The sequence below is a fragment of the Podarcis cretensis genome (assembly GCF_951804945.1).
Source record: "Podarcis cretensis genome assembly, chromosome: 6".
NCBI classification, from domain to species: Eukaryota; Metazoa; Chordata; class Lepidosauria; order Squamata; family Lacertidae; genus Podarcis; species Podarcis cretensis.
Window position 1 is genome coordinate 33551044 of NC_137175.1, and position 18690 is coordinate 33569733.

General features: G+C 44.6%; 1 protein-coding gene across 1 annotated transcript in view; it reads right to left on the reverse strand.

Annotated features, from left to right (window-relative positions):
* The window catches only part of LGR6 (leucine rich repeat containing G protein-coupled receptor 6), a 155980-nt gene that overhangs the window by 68988 nt on the left and 68302 nt on the right, over positions 1–18690 (reverse strand). The window contains exon 4 of the mRNA XM_079979072.1: positions 13105–13176. Coding sequence (XP_079835198.1) covers positions 13105–13176 — 72 coding nt within the window. The remainder of the gene's footprint in view (positions 1–13104; positions 13177–18690) is intronic.

An 18690-nucleotide genomic window follows, 5' to 3' on the forward strand; every position in this document is an offset into this window, starting at 1 on the left:
AAGTGCGTCCAATGGTGCGGAAAATACGGTAATTGAAATAGCTGGATAACCTTCCTGAGGGTTTCAAATGGGAGAGGTCACTAGAACCTGGAAGCGGAGGATGCAACCTATAGGCTTGTGAAGAAACTGCAGTTCAGAGATACACCTTGTGGTGCAGGATGCCTTTCTAGGGCAGGGTGGTCCAATGCACAGTCCAAGGGCTGCCTGCAGCCCTTGAGCTTTTTGGGGGTGACCCTTGACAACACTTGATGCCGCCTCTAGCCCTTACACTGCTTTCCCAAAGCTAGATAAGTGATGCAATTGGCTTTGGGAAGGAGGCAAGAGGGCTCTGACAGGGTCCTAGAGTCCTCCCTCCTCCTTACCAAAGCCTAATTAGTACTTTCCCAGCTTTGGGGAGGAGGTAAGAGGGCTCTAGGACCCTGCCAGAGCCCTCATGCCTCCTTCCCAAAGCCCAGTGCCCCATTTGGCCTAGCTTCTCCCCACCCTATGCACAACAAGGCAGTGTGTGGCCCATGGGTTCTGTATCAAAGCACTCTTGCGGCCCACTTGGTATGAAAAGGTGGACCACCCTGCTCTAAGGATATGAAATGGATCTGATACATGCTAACTAACTAACTAACTAACTACGGTAACATTCTGCTAGTCTGTCCTCTAGCTCCACAAACTAAACATTACAAAAAGTCTCCAGACATCACTCCATCAAAAGGAAGCTAAATTCAAGGAGTACTGTCCCTGGAATTTCTCACCCCTAGGGCAAGTTCTAAGTTTGTAACAATACTTTCTCCTCAAACAAGGCACAAAACTACACAGTGGAAATCATGGGGCACAGCTTCTAAGGCATAAAGCAGTTTCCAGTCAGGTTTCATCATTTTATTTAGCAATTGGCTACTATATCCTTTAGAACATAGAACACAAAAACATAGGAATGTAGAAAGCTACCTTATACGGAGTGAGACTCTTGGGTACACCCAGCTCAGGATTGTTTACACTGACTGCCAGTGGCTCTCCAGGGTTTCAGACAAGAATCTCTCTCATCCCTATTTGGATGGGGGTTGAACCCAAGACTTTCTGCAAGCAAAGCAGATTGTCTACCACTCAGCTATGGCTGTTCCTCAAGGAGGGCTGCTTTGCTTGTTTGTGGATTGCTCTACAAGTCTAAAATTCACAATTACTTGATGGCTTCTTTTCAACTAGCTAGAAGGCTCACTTTTCTTGTGCTCCAGGAAAAGCTTATGCCTCATAAATTACCTTAACAATACTTAATGTGGCTTTGCCACAAAATCAGATCCATGCCAATAAATTATAAGTTGATGTTAAACACCCCAGTCTATTTCTGTTGCCTTTTATCCTTTAAACATTCAGTGGAAGATATTTCTTTTCGTTTCTTTTTTCTAAGAAGCAAAAGCACATTCTATCAAAAATGATTTATATGAAGCAATATTGCCCTTACAATGAGCTGTCACATTTCAAACAGATCAAAGGTGGCCTATGAAAGCGGGAACATGCTCTCAGGCTATGCTAATTCCAAAGTGATTCCTTTCCTTCCTTCCATCCGTCATCAGAATATATATGCTTACAACCGACTTGTCTGGTGGGGAAGGCTTCTCCTTTGTCAACATCAAAGCAACTGTCCCCGTGACTTCCAAGAAGTCACTCCTTGCATTTTAATGTTCAGCAATAATAATGATGATGATGATTACCCTATTCATGGGCTTAACATTTTTAAAGACGTCTTTACTCTCTTTCTGTCTGCTTCCAAAATGTTTTTCCTAAAGACATGAGGAGAGGGTGGTGCACCAGTTCTATGGATTGAGATGTCTCACTGCTTCTTTGCAAGCAGTGTAATAGAAGTCAATATGTTGAAGGACAGCATTTATCGGGCAAATTCTTCTGTCTTTCCTTCTTCTTTGAAGTCAGTGTTGGAATAATTTTGCAATATGGGGTGACAATGGAAAACAGCCAGCTGGAACAATGGCTTCTATTGCATCTGCCTCCCCTTGCTTGGATTAAGCACATGCTGAGGAATTGATAGTCGCCATTTTCTACCTAGATCACCAGTGTTACATGTGTTTAGTCTGGGACATGGCACTTTGGCCCATTTTCCTCCCTCACTTTTTTCCTTTTGAAGAAGGTACCTCAATTATATAAAGGTGGCACAGTTGTTGAAACATGGAAACATCTCAAACAGGCTACAAAGAATAGCCCACGTACAGACAGACCAGAGCTTCTAAAGCACCCTTTATTTAAGGTGCACTCTCTATTTCCACAAGTCAAGGAACCCTCTGAGGAAACCTTCACTGTAGTTTGGGGGACTGCAGTCAGAAATTGTACATTTCTTATTCTTTATTAATGTATATTTTGCTCAATGCCAAAACAGCCTTCCACATATAATATTACCAAAGTTGGGCGCCATGCTGCCATGATGTAACATGTAAACATATACACTGTACATAACTAGAGTGATATGACTTTGTGTGTGAAAGATAAAATTGCCTTAAGGATCAGAGACACCATGCTCAGGAAAAGGTGGCTGAAAGATCTTGAGTTGACTTTTGAAGAGGGCTTCAGAATCTGCCATGCTTCAGTTCTAATACTTGCAAATGGGGAGATATGAGATGGCATTCTAAGCATCTCTGTGGGATGTGCTTTCGAAATGTTGCAGAAAACCAAGCTGCTTCCATTGTGTTTTATTTTCATTTGAAAGACAAGCCTCAAGAGTCTTGTCTGAGCTTTTAATCCAATCAAACTCTCTTCTTTTTCTCACTCTTACTGAAAACGCAATAATTATAACTTATAGCACCTGCTTGCTTTGAAAGTCTTTGGTTTACTTTTGGCTGGCAGAGAAACAGAGTGTACCCATCTGCTTTAGGTAAGAGCTTGTTGTAACCACAATGTTGTTAATTAGCCTGACACACGACTCTCCTAGAGCGCGCATGGTATGCCCTTACCACACCTATAAAACTGCTGGTAGACGGACACTTTGCCAGGGATTCACGACTGAATCACTGCCTTAAATAAGGCCTAGCATCTGACATGTAGTTTAGAGTTTTTGCCATCAGGTGTAGATGTGCCTCTTCAAATCCTCTCATTCTGTGCAGACTGCAGATGAGAAGAATGCAGATGAAAGGAAGCACAAGGATTGCACAAAGGACTACTTCAAACCCTCTTGCCCTGCCTCACCCCATCATTAATGACTTTGTGCTGCTTCCTCCTAAGGCTTTTCTGTCTGCATCTCTTCAGAACAGAACAGCTTTGCCAACCTGATGCCCTCCAGCCAGCACAGAACTCCAAGTCCAAAACACTGAGGACAAAAGCTACAATAGCAGGCGCTGCTAATAATTCATGGTCCTGATTGCCAGAGGTGTAAATGAGTGCTTCAGAACATATGGAGCAGCCGGGCAACATCTAAAACAGCCTTTGCCAACTTGCTGCCTTCCAGATGTTGTCAGACTACAATGTCCATCAGCCTCAGCCAACAAATGCTGAACTCCTGTAACTTTTTATATCACAAATGTTCACTTTATTTTTTGTCTGCTTTTGTTGTGCAAGTGTGCCCCACTCCCAGACAGCAAAAAGGCAATAACATTGTATAGCATCACAGAACACATAAAGTGGGATGGTTATGTGGACAGTCCGGCATCATTCCACCACTAATGCATTGTTATTGTACCAGTAACATGTTGCAGAATACACTCGCCAAAGAAACAAACAAACCCACGTCAAAAAAAGTCTGAAGGGCCATCTGTTAATTTTGATATATTATGGCATAAATACAAACACCTCCTGCAGCACAGATTATGGGATTTCCCCCTCAGCCCCCAATTTCAAACCTGTAAATATCACATGGAGAAACAATAAAGGCAACATTGTACAATTCTGCCTCATCTACCTGTCCTGGCCTCCAATGTGCAAGCCTTTTAATACCTACACCGGTGTGGAATATTTTATGGAGTGCTGCTTGATTTCCAAGCAGTAGGTAAGTTAGCATTCTATGAAACGAAACACTTCAGGGCAAATGGAAAAACCACAGCCTCTAGGCAAATGTAAATAAACGATTCAGGTCCCCACTCAACTTGTAATGTTTGGAAGCCACTCAGCAGTGATCTATGGATGCTCCAAGTTGGCAATAAATATATAGAAGACTTGTGGAAAATTACTTATAGATTCTAAATGGAAGGAAATACAGACCTGGTCTTTCTTCTGATAAAATGACTGTTATTCTAAAGCAGCAATGCAGCAGCAAGCAAAGGCTATAGCAGCCAAGTCTGCTGCTTGTGGCTGGAAAGCCAAACAGGAAGTATGTGACTGTTGCCATGGAAACAAAGGGGCAGTCCATTCTGTACTGAGCACCGGATGTTAGCTCAGTGTGGGTGTCATATGACCTGTACAGGATGTACATGGGTTGAGTTTGGAGTTTCTCTCTGTTTGTTGAACAGAGCAGACATGTTTTCTCTGTACTGAAGTGAAAGACAGGAATAAAGACAATGTAGATACATTTCTGTCTGAGTCTGATTCCCCTCCCTGGGGATATGCTGGAGAGCAGGGAGGAGGAGAGCAGTTGGTGTGTTTTTCTCACAGCCTGAGGAAAATCGCCGGAACGGACCTCGTGTGTTTTTCCTCCGGGAGTCGCCGGAGGGAGGTCGAAAGAATTCAGCCGGTGCCTGGAGAGATAGGCACATACCTCTGACCGGCCCTGAATTCTGACATTGGTAGCAGTTGACGGTTGCTACGATCCATGGGAGTCTGCATCAAGGAGACTGTATTCATCCCTCTCCATGGAAGCCTGAGATGGATGCTGATTCTCTGCAGCTAGAAGCTGACCAGAAGAAGCTGAAAGCCAAGCTACGGAGCCCAGGTATGAGATTTTCGGGCTTAGAAGTGTGAATGCAGATGGATTAATTCTCTGCTTCATGGGAGCAACGTTTGGGAAAAACAGCTCCGAGAGAGAAGAGTCTGCATTCCAAACATTCCTGTGGTTTTTCCTGTCCAAGGAAAGGAATGTGGTTGCTTAGCAACGCAGGCCAGTTTCAAGATAAGGGCTGGAAGTCGTGTTTTGACTAGGCCTTTACACAGGAACTGTTGGAAAGGGACTTTCCAAGCGGCCAGTGTTAGAGCTGCCAGGTGCACAGAGAGTAAACAAGCCAGCTATTGGATTTTAGAGGCTTGTGTTTGAGAGTCAATGCAAGGACTCAAAATGGATGCCAAGAAGGGGGGAGGCCTGCCTTCTCCACCCCTTTTGACCAGTGACAATTATGCATCTTGGTCTATTAAGATGAAGACCTGCTGCAGAATCAGAGACTGTTTAGGGTGATTGAGAACCCCATCCCTGCAGCACCAACGCCTGTTTGGGAGTCACAGGATATGAAGGCCAGAACTGCTATAATTCTGTGCGTGTCAGACTCTCAGCTTGTTCATATACAAGATTTAGAGCACGCGAAAGATGTTTGGGACACGCTGAGAAGGACACATCAGAGAGATGCAGGTTCTTCAGCGTTGCTGTATTTTGAAAAGCTGACTAACCTGAGGCTTGCGCCTGATGGAGATGTTCAAGCGCACCTGACGGAAATGAAATTTTTGCGTCAGCAGATGGTGGAGCGCAATTTCCGTCTGGATGAGGAAGTGTTTTGCTTCATGGTGATCAACAGCCTGAATCAGACTTACAAAACGGTTGCCAGTCAGCTGGGGTCTCTCCCAGCGCAAGATTTGACTTCGGACAGGGTCTTTGCCGTGGTCCTGAACGAACATGACAGGCTTGCCGCCCTGGAAGTCAAGGACAGGGGGAGTGAAGAACGGAGTTCAGACACCCCCACTGCTGTAGCTACTGGAGGAGACGCCGTAGCTTTGAACGTTGTCCGATGCCACAATTGTGGACAGACTGGGCATCTTCAGCGGTACTGCAGGAAGCCACGTCAGAACAAAGGAGCCAAGAGAAGCTCCACGAAGTCTGAGGCGTCAGGCAGAAGTCGTGCCAAGTCACAGGCGAAGCCTGCAAAGGCTTTGATGTCCCTAAAAGCCACACCACAAGTGGGGAATTCCTTCATTTTAGACACGGGAGCGACGGTTCACATGACCCACCGCAGGGATTTGTTTTCGTCGTTTAAGAAGCAAAGCTTCGTTGTACAACAAGCCAACGGTCGAGAGCTGGAAGCCACCGGAATTGGGACTGTGTATCTTAAAAGTCTGAACTTGACTATAAACGATGTTTATTTGGTTCCAGAGTTGAAGTACAATCTGCTCAGCGTTTCGCAGATTGCCAAGAAGGGACTAAAACTGTCCTATGATGATCAACACTGCGAGATCTACAAAGATGGAGAGTTGTATCTTTCTGCCAAAGAGAAAGATGGACTGTATTTGTTGACTTTTGATCAAAGTGATTACATGGAATGTAATTCTTGTGATTCTAACATAATTTCTTTTGCAGGTGTAGCTGAGAAGAGCGCCAAGCAGGTCACCTCAAGGGTCGACAGGGCATTTCAGCGGGTGTATGCTGATGTGATTGGTCCTTTTGCACCTTCTAGAGGCAATGCAAAGTATTACCTAATATGTGTTGATTCTTTTACAGGTTATGTCTGGATTTATCTTTTGGAGAGACCGAAAGAAGCCTTAGAAAGGTTTAAAGAGTTTTGTGACAAGGTTAAAAATATGCATGATGCTGACATAGATTGTCTTTGCACAGATGAGAAGCCAATTTTTCTTTTACAGGATTTCCAGAGGTTCCTGAAGAAGAAAGGGATAAGACACAAAATTGCTAGTTCCGAAGAAGCTTGGAATAGATGTGTCTGTGTTAAAGTGAACAAAGAATTGCAAAAGGGAATGCATGCGCAATTGCTTAGTTCACATCTGCCACATGAGTACTGGGCTGAGTCGCTAATGTCATTTTGTTACACGTGGTTGAGAAAGTTTTCAAATGAATTGGGAAGTTCTCCTTTTGAGAAACTGTTCCACAGAAAACCTTCTGTTGCCCATTTCAAGGTTTTCGGGTCTCATGTGAGAACAGAAGCTCCAGGTGGAGTAAAGAATGCCAGAGGCATTTTTGTGGGTTATGAAAAGGGTCTCTACAGAGTAATTTTGTCTGAATCTGGTAAGGTGATTCTCACAAAATTCCTAGAGAGTGCTCCTGAACAGGAGCGAGTGATTGTTCACACATTTCCCACAGGAGATGATGATGATTCTGATGATGATGATGATGAGTTTGATCTTATTGAGTTCAGTAGTACTGATGATGACAGCGATAGCTCAGACAGCTCAGTTGTCACAGTCATTGAGAGGAAATCTCACGTAATGACTAGACCCTCAGAAGAGGAGGATGAACCACTGATTAAGCTTAGTACTGGTTCTTCAGAGAGTTCAGAGGCTGAACCAGAAAGCAAGGGAGAGCAGCACCTCTTACGTAGGTCTGAGAGAGCAACGAAGGGTGTACCACCCAAGAGGTATTCAAAAGAGTTTGCCAACCAAGCTATTGCATGTGTTGCTGTTGTAAACGACCAAGGTCAGATTGAAGCTGTGTCTGAGTCAGAGACAAAGGCACAACAGAGAGTTGCTAACCAAGGTAATGCAGAAGCACTCATTCCTTGGAAGTCACACAACCAGAGAGGTACATTGGTAAAACCAGTGGCGGGTAGTTCCAAGGGTGGAACTGAAACAACAGGGGAGTGTTATAAGTATAACAACTGTTTGTTTTCTTCTCTGGATGACGCTTTGCTCGCAGCACGCATTGATACTTTAGGGGGAGTATGTTATTCTAAAGCAGCAATGCAGCAGCAAGCAAAGGCTATAGCAGCCAAGTCTGCTGCTTGTGGCTGGAAAGCCAAACAGGAAGTATGTGACTGTTGCCATGGAAACAAAGGGGCAGTCCATTCTGTACTGAGCACCGGATGTTAGCTCAGTGTGGGTGTCATATGACCTGTACAGGATGTACATGGGTTGAGTTTGGAGTTTCTCTCTGTTTGTTGAACAGAGCAGACATGTTTTCTCTGTACTGAAGTGAAAGACAGGAATAAAGACAATGTAGATACATTTCTGTCTGAGTCTGATTCCCCTCCCTGGGGATATGCTGGAGAGCAGGGAGGAGGAGAGCAGTTGGTGTGTTTTTCTCACAGCCTGAGGAAAATCGCCGGAACGGACCTCGTGTGTTTTTCCTCCGGGAGTCGCCGGAGGGAGGTCGAAAGAATTCAGCCGGTGCCTGGAGAGATAGGCACATACCTCTGACCGGCCCTGAATTCTGACAATGACCAACCCTGGGAAGATACAGAAATAATAGAAGGGGATTTGACACAAAGCCAGTTTGAATGAAGAAGTATTGGCAGCCCCAATGAAATCTGAGGAAATCAGCTTAGCTTCAGATATTGCTTAACGCACAAAGCAACCTGCTAAGGGGGAAACTGCTTACTCAATGACTTTTCATCTCTCTCAAATCAGACCTAATTTATCCTAATAACTACTAGTCTAATGGGACTTAATGAGGGCAGGGAGATCTCCAAAGAGTGGTTTTTCCCCTCTATTAAATCTGGATGCAGGAAACAAATTGCCATTGTAGAGGGGTTTTGGTTTCTTCTTTCTGAAGGGAGGATGCAATAAACACTCTTTCTCCTCCTGTCATGGAACTCCTATTTGGGGACTTCCCTGGTTTTTTTCTGGCCCATGTAGGACCAGTCTGGATAGTTAGCCTTGGTGAAGACTTGACGTTTTCATCCCCAAAAAAGTTTTTTATTTGAGTTTCCATTGAAATGAGACTGCATTTTAATGTTTTAATGTTGTATTTTAATCTTGTTTTTTAAGTTGTATTTCAATCAATTTGTTTTATATCGGTTGTTAGCTGCCCTGAGCCCAGTCTCGGCTGGGGAGGGCGGGGTATAAATAAAATTTATTATTATTATTATTATTATTATTATTATTATTATTATTATTAGGTCTGGCTTGTTTTTATCAGGTAAAATATCTGTATAAACTAGTTTGCATTAAAATTTCCTCCCCTTGATGTGTCCTACCCATTCCTGCAGATGGGATTTAACAGCTATAGGGTGTAACACTGTTCATCAATAGCAATCTGACAGCAATACTCATAGGTATGGTGGCTTAAAACAATTTTATGAAAGTGGAATATCTGTGGCTATATCCATAGCGAGGTAGGGGGCGGATTATAGGTTATACCTCCATAAGATCATGGGTAGGCATTTGACTCAAGTTGCATGACCTGGAGGCACTTTTGACCATATGCAGTGGGAGGTAATGTTCAGTCCAAATGTTATAAACACAGATGGAGTTCAGATGTGACATTCACTCTCATTTCTATATCTTCATGCCCAACATCACATACAAAGAGAGGATCTATGATGAGATCCATGTACTGTACTTGAGAAGACCACATATTTCGCTGCAGTGTGGTTCATGAAGTGGAAGGTCTAACTTCAACATATTAAAATGCATAATCTTTGGTATTTGATCTCAGGATTCTACTGAAGGAAATCATTCACAGCCCTTGTTTATTACGTCAGTGAGTGGTGCTCATCATGCAACCACCATGAACAAAGGTTCCCAAGCTGGGTCAGCGTGAACTCTTCTGAGTTAAAAAAGGGGAAATATGGTCAGTGTTGTTATGCTAAACAGACATCACAGGGGAAAGCATCACGTTGCCATTTTTTTAAAAAAACAACCTTTTTTGCACTACTACTGGTCAGACTAAATGTGGGGGGTTTTTTTGCTAAAAGACATACAAAATGTCAGAAGAACACTGGCAACATCATGTGGTCCCTCAATCAAAAATTCTAGAACATTCAAGGTATGAGACAATTTCAGGTAGTGCGGATGGGCCCTGTATTCCCAGCCTTAATCCTCCCAAAGTTAGGCCTTTCCACCCTGACATTTTCCTGCAGGGTGTAAAAGCAGCAGCTGGCTACCCCAAAGAATGCAAACCAAATGGAAGCAAGGATGAGAGAACAAATACCCAGGTATGATTACTATTGCAATCATTCAGATATACGGAGACCTGAATAACGTTGGTTTAAAGACTTATGGCACACAGTTTCTCCTTTCCACAGTATGAGGTATATGGAAGAAAAGGATTTCTCCACACAACAAATGCTAATTATTCAGTTTCAGCCAAGACATTACTGCTCATTGTTGAGGGGGAAAGTACCGGTAGATGCTTCATGTGCTTGGATGCTCTCCAGACCACATGACTGGAAGGGAAAGTTCAAAATCACCTCTTGTATTGAAAGTGCACTTGCTTTGAAAGAGATCCTATAAGAATCTGACTTGGATTTCATTGGTAAGTCCATACTCCCATTTGCTTCAAGGAGACAGTTCCTGCAATAAGATCTTGTCCCTTTCAGAGAGCAAACTGCCTCAAAAACAAAAGAAAACAGCCATTCTCAGGGACAGCGAAAGCTCATATGTCCCACAGCTAAAATGCAGTCACCTCTGGGCTGGATGGTTTTAACAGCACAGCTGTGCGAGGGAGGAGGGAAAGGAAATTATGATGTGGAGAGGTGTTTGAATTAGGAATCACAGAGGGATTGTACAATGAATGGCACTGCATAATGACTTGCCATGGAACTCGGCAAAGCATCTGTCATTAGGAAAATTATCTTTTAACATCTCCGAAGATCATGTTTATTCATCCCAAAGGTAACACCTTTGTCCATGTGCATTCTCTATTGGCCTCTTATGGAGGCTAATAACTCAAAGACTAGATTGTTGAGTGACAGCATTAAAAAGCAATTTCATCAGAACATGGCTGTTACAGGGTGCTATCAGACAGTGGGTTTGCAAGTGTCATGCTTGCAGATTGAGTGCCCTACACTAGCAAGCCACATGGGAACTAATCTCTATACTAAGAATTTCTAACACCAGCAGGATTAGTGACATGAGGGAGAACAGCACAGAACAAATTGGTGGTGGCAGCACAGCCCTACTTTATATTTCGCATTCCCTGCGATAACACACTTTTAAGCTTTGGATTGGAACAAATGGTAATTTAGGTTCCACGGATTGTCATTTGCTGCAACTGAGCATTAAAGAGTGGGTTTTCATGGGGGAAGTGCTGGGACATGAAAAAGAAAAAGAAAAAGTGCTCAGACACAGCACTTTAAAATGCAGACCTGCTACTAGAAGTAAAGGTAAAGGTACCCCTGCCCATACGGGCCAGTCTTGACAGACTCTGGGGTTGTGCGCCCATCTCACTTAAGAGGCCAGGGGCCAGCGCTGTCCAGAGACACTTCCGGGTCACGTGGCCAGCGTGACATCGCTGCTCTGGCCAGAGCCAGAGCCAGAGCCAGAGCCAGAGCCGCACACGGAAACGCCGTTTACCTTCCCGCTGGTAAGCGGTCCCTATTTATCTACTTGCACCCGGAGGTGCTTTCGAACTGCTAGGTTGGCAGGCGCTGGGACCGAGCAGCAGGAGCGCACCCCGCCGCAGGGATTCGAACCGCCGACCTTTCGATCGGCAAGCCCTAGGCGCTGAGGCTTTAACCCACAGCGCCACCTGCGTCCCCTGCTACTAGAAAGCATGGGGCAAAGGTAAGTGGAGGAGCCCCAAGACTAGGTGTCAGGATCATATTTCTCTTCTGTTGAAACAGCTTTGTTGTATCCTGGTTCATTTCCAAACTCAATCAAAGTCCTGATACTTACCTTTAAAGCTCTATAAGGCTTGAGGCCCAGGTATCCTTTGGACTAGCTTCCTCCATACCAATCAATCTACTGAGATGTTTTTTAAGCAGATGGGAGTGAAAGGCCATAAAACTTGGGAAGCTCTTTCAGGAGTAATATATTTTATTCCACTGTGTTTCTTGTACTTTAAGGTAATTCCAGGTGACCTGTTTATTGGACATTCATCCTGATCTGCTGTTGAGGTTAGTGATGTTGAACCAAAGCAGGTATTATCACACATTTCCCAGTGCATTTTACCATCACTTTCCTTATCACAAAATGTCCAATATTTTGGGGAAGCGAATTTGCCGACATGTAATGGAAGCACTCTTAATGCTGTGTGTAACTCGTTGTGTGACAGAACTACTGCTGCCCCGTGGTCATTTGGCTCCAGAGTCTATGAACCTTTTCTGTGTTTACAAACTAAGGATAGCATTTCATGCTTCTGCTCAGTTGGGCTCTAGTCCATGAAAGCTCACAACCGTTCAACTGCTAATCCTGGTCCCAGAGAGAACTCAGATAGAGTGGCAACCACATCAGATGTCTCCGCACTCCTGCTTCCAACTCCCTTTAGCTCAAATTCCGCACTATTGTCTCTTTCAAGGAAAGAAATGGAACCATGGATTTAGCCAACCGAGGTACTGCAATAAGACATAAGGTGGTATTAGGAACATAGGAAGCTGCCTTATAACAAGTCCGACCACTGGACATCTATCTCAGTATTATCTAGTGGCTCCAAGATTTCAAACACAATTCTCTCTTAGCCCCACCTGAAGACGCCAGGGATGAAACCTGGGACCTTCTGCAAGCAAAGCAGGTGCTCTACCATTAAGATATGATCCTTCAAAAAAATTTTTTATGAAATGCTTCCAAATATTTGTGTCCGTTTGAAAATCACCTCTCAGTTCTAAAATTTCTGGTGCTTTGTACCATATTCTTTTCTCTAGCACCTGCTCAGAAGACTGGAAGCCTGCCCTAAAGATTCCTATGAAAACCTTACTGGATTTTTTGGAGGGGGGAAATGTGATGCCTCAGTGGTAGAACTGCATGCTTTGCATGCAGGTCCCAGGTTCAGTCCTCAGCATCTCATGGTTGGGCTGAGAGAGATTCCCATCTGAAACCACAGAGAGAAACCATAGAGAGCTACTGCTAGCCAGTGTAGACAATGCTTAGTGAAATGGACCAATGGTCTGGCTCAGTCCAAGGCAGCTTCCTATGTTCTCATTTCACCCCAACCGCTAAAACTATTCTTGTTTAGACAAGCCTACTCAGATGCTTAGAACGCTGAGGTAATTCTACTCTGTTTTAGTATTTTAGTATGTTTCAGAGGTGTGTGTTTTAACCAATCAAGTGGCGTACAATTTTTTTGAAATAAAAAAATAAATAAAATAAAGTATTAAATAACACTTGTTTCAGAGATCCCATAACAGCTTAAAGGGACAATCCATTAGGACTTACAGTGACTGAAGGTTTGGAAGATCCCACAGAGCTTCTGCTGGGATACGACTGAGCTGATTGTTCTGTAACATCCTAAAATTAGAAGGGGAAAAAAGACAACTTTCAAAAATAACCCTCAACACAATGGGACATACAGAATTCCACCCCCCTCCTCAATCAAGATTTCAGAATACAGATGCTGTGCAAGGCACAAAACCTTCAATTAACAAGGACACAGGGCTGCTGAATACAGGTCTAGGAATGGCATTCCAAAGCCTATTTGTCCTGAAACTGCAGACTCCATTGCTTGTATGAATTGTGGGACTCTGGCAGAAATGTAAACCTGTCAAGGGCTAATGTTTTCTCAATGTAAAATCTATACAGAGGTACCTCGGGTTAAGTACTTAATTCGTTCCAGAGGTCCGTTCTTAACCTGAAACTGTTCTTAACCTGAAGCACCACTTTAGCTAATGGTGCCTCCTGCTGCTGCTGTGCTGCCAGAGCCCAATTTCTGTTCTCATCCTGAAGCAAAGTTCTTAACCTGAGGTACTATTTCTGGGTTAGCGGAGTCTGTAACCTGAAGCGTCTGTAACCCGAGGTACCACTGTACAAAGTAGCACCATGATTCCTGTGACTTAGTATCTCTTACGCATATGTAAGTGAACACCTGGAATTAATTGGGAATTTATTTAGGGAAAAGGCCACACTGTTCATAATTATTGTTACTTTTTACATAGCACCATCAGTGTGCATGATGCTTCACCAGGTATAAAAGGACACGTCTCTGCCCAAGCAACTGACCATTTAAAATCTGACACAGGAAAAGTGATAGAAGAGCATGATGTAAATTGATACTGGGATAAAGAGGGAAGTAATGAGGGATTGTTTCAGTTCCCTGTGATTAGGCTTAGTTACAGGTGTGACACAGAATGGCATGGAAACTAGGCGTTATGGAAAAGGTGGCTTCTGAGGAGGGATCTGAAAGAAATAGCATGAAGGTGTCTGGGAGAATATATGCATTCATTTTGTGGGGAATATAAATACTGTGAAATTTCATCGGAGTTCTGATATTATATTACCACAATGATTTTTATTCTGAAGAGTAATTTTAGGCCTCTTGACATGAGTTTTTGGGACACCTCAGAAAAGTGAGAATGTCTTGCACAGATCTGAGCAGAATCACCCATAATGTTATGCCTAGGGATGGATGCAACTTCAGATTCTGAATTCCGATAAAACCCCAAATAAGGGCACCCAATTTCAAAACTGTTAAAAGTGTCACATATGTCATGTGTTCTGCCCATTTCGTACTTCTCTACTGCTACAAAAGGTTTCCTTGAGGTATCTGGAGCTGATCTCCACAAACAGGAAAAATCATGTAGTACAGTCCTTCTGGGACTGTACGCTTCAGGCTTCAAACATGGAATCACATTTTTTATGCAACCCTCACATTAAACTTTCTGCAGGCAGAAAATTGCACACCAGAGTGAAAGGTTCCAGCCCAAAAATCTCCCTCATGCATGAATGCACCTGGCTTCAGGGGCGTAGGAAGGGGGGTGCAGGGCGCCCCAGGTGTCATCCTGAAGGGGGTGACATTTGGCGCAGGCCCCCCCACCCACTTCCCCAAGCGCAGCGAGCGGCAAAGTGGCAAAGCAGCTGCTGTGGCTCTCCCCCTTTCCCTGGCTCACTGTATGCTTCCAGGTTGCAGGGGGGGCAGCCCCCGGGGAGGATTGTGCAGCTGCGCCGAGATCGGCCCCATGGGCAGATCACCCTACCCCTTGGGCAGATCATCCCTGCCCCCGTGGGCAGAATGCCCCACCTCTGGGTGCACGGCATGTGTGCCACTCTGGGTGCCAGAGCACCCAGCTCTGCCACTGCCTGGCTTCACAAGCTCTGATAATCAGCTGATGTTGAGGCATGCACCATGTGCTGAAAAAGATTCCGTACTCCTGACTTTAGAAAAGTATTATTATTATTATTATTATTATTATTATTATTAAATGCACAGAGCTTAGAACTTGGACTGTGCTGGTAAGCCTTTATGGAGACGCATCACAGCTCAGTGGAAGACCACATACTTGCATGTAGAAGGTTTGAGGTTCAGTGCCCAGTATCACCAGGTAATGCTACAACACACCCACAGCCAGTCAACATAGATAGTACTGTGTTAGACTGGCCAATGGTCTGACTTCCTACAAAGCAGCTTCTTATGGAAATGGTAGAGCACAGAAGGTACCGTCTTCCACCCACCTCTTTCTTTATTGCACTGGCTTAGCATGTTATGAACAGCCAGGGATAAATGACAGACGTCACAGTCAAAAGGAGTAGTAAAGCTGCACTGTGTGGGGCCAGGCAGCTTATTTCTCTTTTTGGAACAATGGCTCTAATCACAGGGCTCAGTGGACATGCTGCAGTTTACACTGGGAGTAGCCTGCCAGCCCCACTGCTTTCAGTAAACATCTCTGACTAATGATAGTAATTTGCATTTACCCAAGTAAACACTAGAAGCACAACGTGGACAGTGCAGGTCCCTAGGGTGCTGTGTTTTCTTTCTTCAGTACAAAACAGCAGAGGACAAAAGGTGATTCCCAAGAAAAATACTCATTGTCATATTAAAGAACACCCAAATGAAGAAAAACAATCAAACATAGTTTCACATATCTAGTATATACGAAATGTAAGACGAACCCGACTGGATCAACTTGCTATAACTATGCCTTTTAAATATATTCAACAGTGATACAGAATTATACATAATTAGCCAAGTTGCTGAATGTGATCCAGATAATAAACACATGGAAGCAAAATATTATAAATTAAACAAATTCAAGAAAACTCTTTAACAAGCTTATCAACAGGTTAACAGGTTGCTTTATTCATGAGTGATCATGGGGGAAATGGAGATGGGAGGCACCAGCTGGGGAACCCCCAAGGGGCTCAGAGCCAGAGGACTGGTGGCAGAACAATGATGAGTGGTCAGAGGGAGCAGACTGGAAGGAGGAGGTGTTGGAAGCTGAAGATATAACATGGTTTAGTGAGCAGGGAGAGTCTGTGGCAGAGAGCAGTCCAGCACCAGAGGCAGAAGAGGAGGCTGCGGAGGAAGGGGACCAAGAGGCAACAATGAATGAGGTTGGTGATGAAGCCAGGCAGTCTCCCTCTCCTGCTGCAACCAGCTCCCCTCCGGCCAGGTCTCCCAGAACCAGAAGAGGTATGAAGAGGGCAGAGTAAAGACAGACAAACTGAAGGAGCCTCAGATTGCTTGGGAAGGAGCTGGGGAGGAGACGACTTTGGGAGCTGGGCGAAGGTAGTCCTCACAACTACCATATTGGGGCAAGATCTACTGGGAAGAGTTGCTGTGCTCATTTGGCCTGGCCTCCTAAGCTGTTTTTTAAAAAATAAATATTATTTTATTATTATTATTTATTCATCAAAACATCTCAGCGCGGTTCACCAGAGAGTTAACTCAGCTGACACGGTGTGAATGATTGCTGACCTGCTACTGACCACTCACCTTGATAGCTGTTCAGGAAACTCTGGGACTGCTGAAACCTCTATCTTGTGTGTAAGTGGTGCCATTTTCACTACATAAGCACCAACACTCACACCTGAACATGAAAACAGGGGGAAGCAAGTTGGACCTGCAACAAAACATTGCTATGTGGTGCACTCCCTGTTCTTGATTTCTGCAACTCCATTGCCTGCTGCATGCAGGCATGGTTCGTATTCATGTGCATATGATAGCAAGGTTTCCAGTGGGACTCTGGTGGGTGTGGGTGTGCGCACGCTTGTATGCACATTTGTATGTGTAATAGAGGCAGGGCAGGGCTCTGGGGCTGATCCACTTCTCCCTGGAGAATGTCTCTGTATGTTTATTTGCTCCCTTTGGTTTTAATGATTGAGCAAGATGAAAGGGAGAAAGGTATAGATCAAGGGCTGCTTGCCCGCCACTCCAGGGAGGGATTTAAAGAGACAGCATCGATTCATGTGTTTCCCCATGCCTTCTGGGGAAAGCCATTCATTTAATCATAGGAATGCTTTCCCACTCAGCCCCACATCTGAAGCTGCCTCTCCCGCCTAATTGACTGACACTCCGTGAAGCCTATCTCAATGACTCCTTGCATGTAACAAAAGCATTCTCACCCGAAGCTTGGAGTTGCTATTCTGCCTGAACTGCTCTTCTTCTCCGCACCCTCCCACAGAACAGCATGTTGTGCATATACAATTACAATTCTTCTTGTGCAACACATTTTGACTAATCAGTTGGGGGGGGGTTGTTGTTTTCTTGCTAAAGTTTCCTCTCCTCCATCTCACAGATTCTCTATGCCTGAAAGCTCTCACATGAAAAATTACTACAGAACCAGGTTCAAAAACCTGGGTTTGTTCACATGACCAAATTGGCATGTTGGAAATGTAGGGATGAAAGGATCTGTATGGTGAACTGCTGACATGACACTGTATAACCAGACTGAATTATGGGTATAGAATGGGTTCTACATATTGAAGTAATACCTTGCATATTGAAATCCCTTGTTGCTAAAAATTAAACTCAATGTGAAGGACCGCCAGGGATTGCCCCATTTTCCGCTAGGCTTCCCTCCTGTGTGGATGCAGGATCGGTGCCCCCATCAGCTGTGCTTGCTGGTGAAGAATGACTGGGTGATAAACCAGGTAAGGAACAGCTGGGGAGAGGCTTGACTGTTGAACATGACATTTCAGAGTTCCTTATGACTAAGGAACAACAGAAGGGCTGGGGTAGAGAGGGCCTGCTCCCCTTTCTAGTTGACCTTAAGTCCAGCAGACAGAAGTTGCTAGGAAGGGACATGAGAGGCTGGCAAGCTACAGGGTGAAGTTTGAGGCCTCAGCCTCAGCCCAACTGGTATCCCAACAAGGAACTGGGGGAAGGGTATATGAAGCAACACTAGGTCCCTAATAAACAATGTGCACAGGAAGAGAGGGACTGGGTACTTTTGAATACCCGCCAGTTACCTCAGTTGTGGTGCTGATGATGCCAAGGTCACAGGTTTGGTCCTCATACAGGCCAACCACATACTCCTGCATTACAGGGGGTTGGACTAAATGATCCTCGGGATCTATGATTCTATGATGTACCCCTGCTCATGGAAGCCCAGCACCCTGCAGAACTGAGTACTGGTGCACCAGGTGATGGAAGGGCACACAAGCCCTCTGGGCAACCCCACAAACGGAAAGCTGTATTAGATGTTTTGACATGCTGGAGCTGGGGTAGGTGGGGAGAGGGAGAGACAGGCAAAGCTTGTCCCACATGCTGTTTTCTGGATGTTTTAATTTGCATTCCTTGCCTGGGGCACCTTGGGCTGGATGAAAGTAGGAGCCTTCCCGCAACCCCTACTTGGTGGTTTTTCAAGCCTCCTTCCAACAAGCCGCTGGAGAGATTCACCTCTGTGTCCCATGGTCTCTCCTCAGCTTGCGCCCTCCCTTGTTATCCCACAGTTCCAAAAAAGGTGAAATAAGCAAAAGTTGGTTCTGTGTGCTCTCACGGAAGCAGAGTGGCACTTTAGACTTCAAAGAATTGCAGCTACACCCATTGCCTAGCAGTAAGATCACTCCTAGAGCAGCACCCACTGGGTC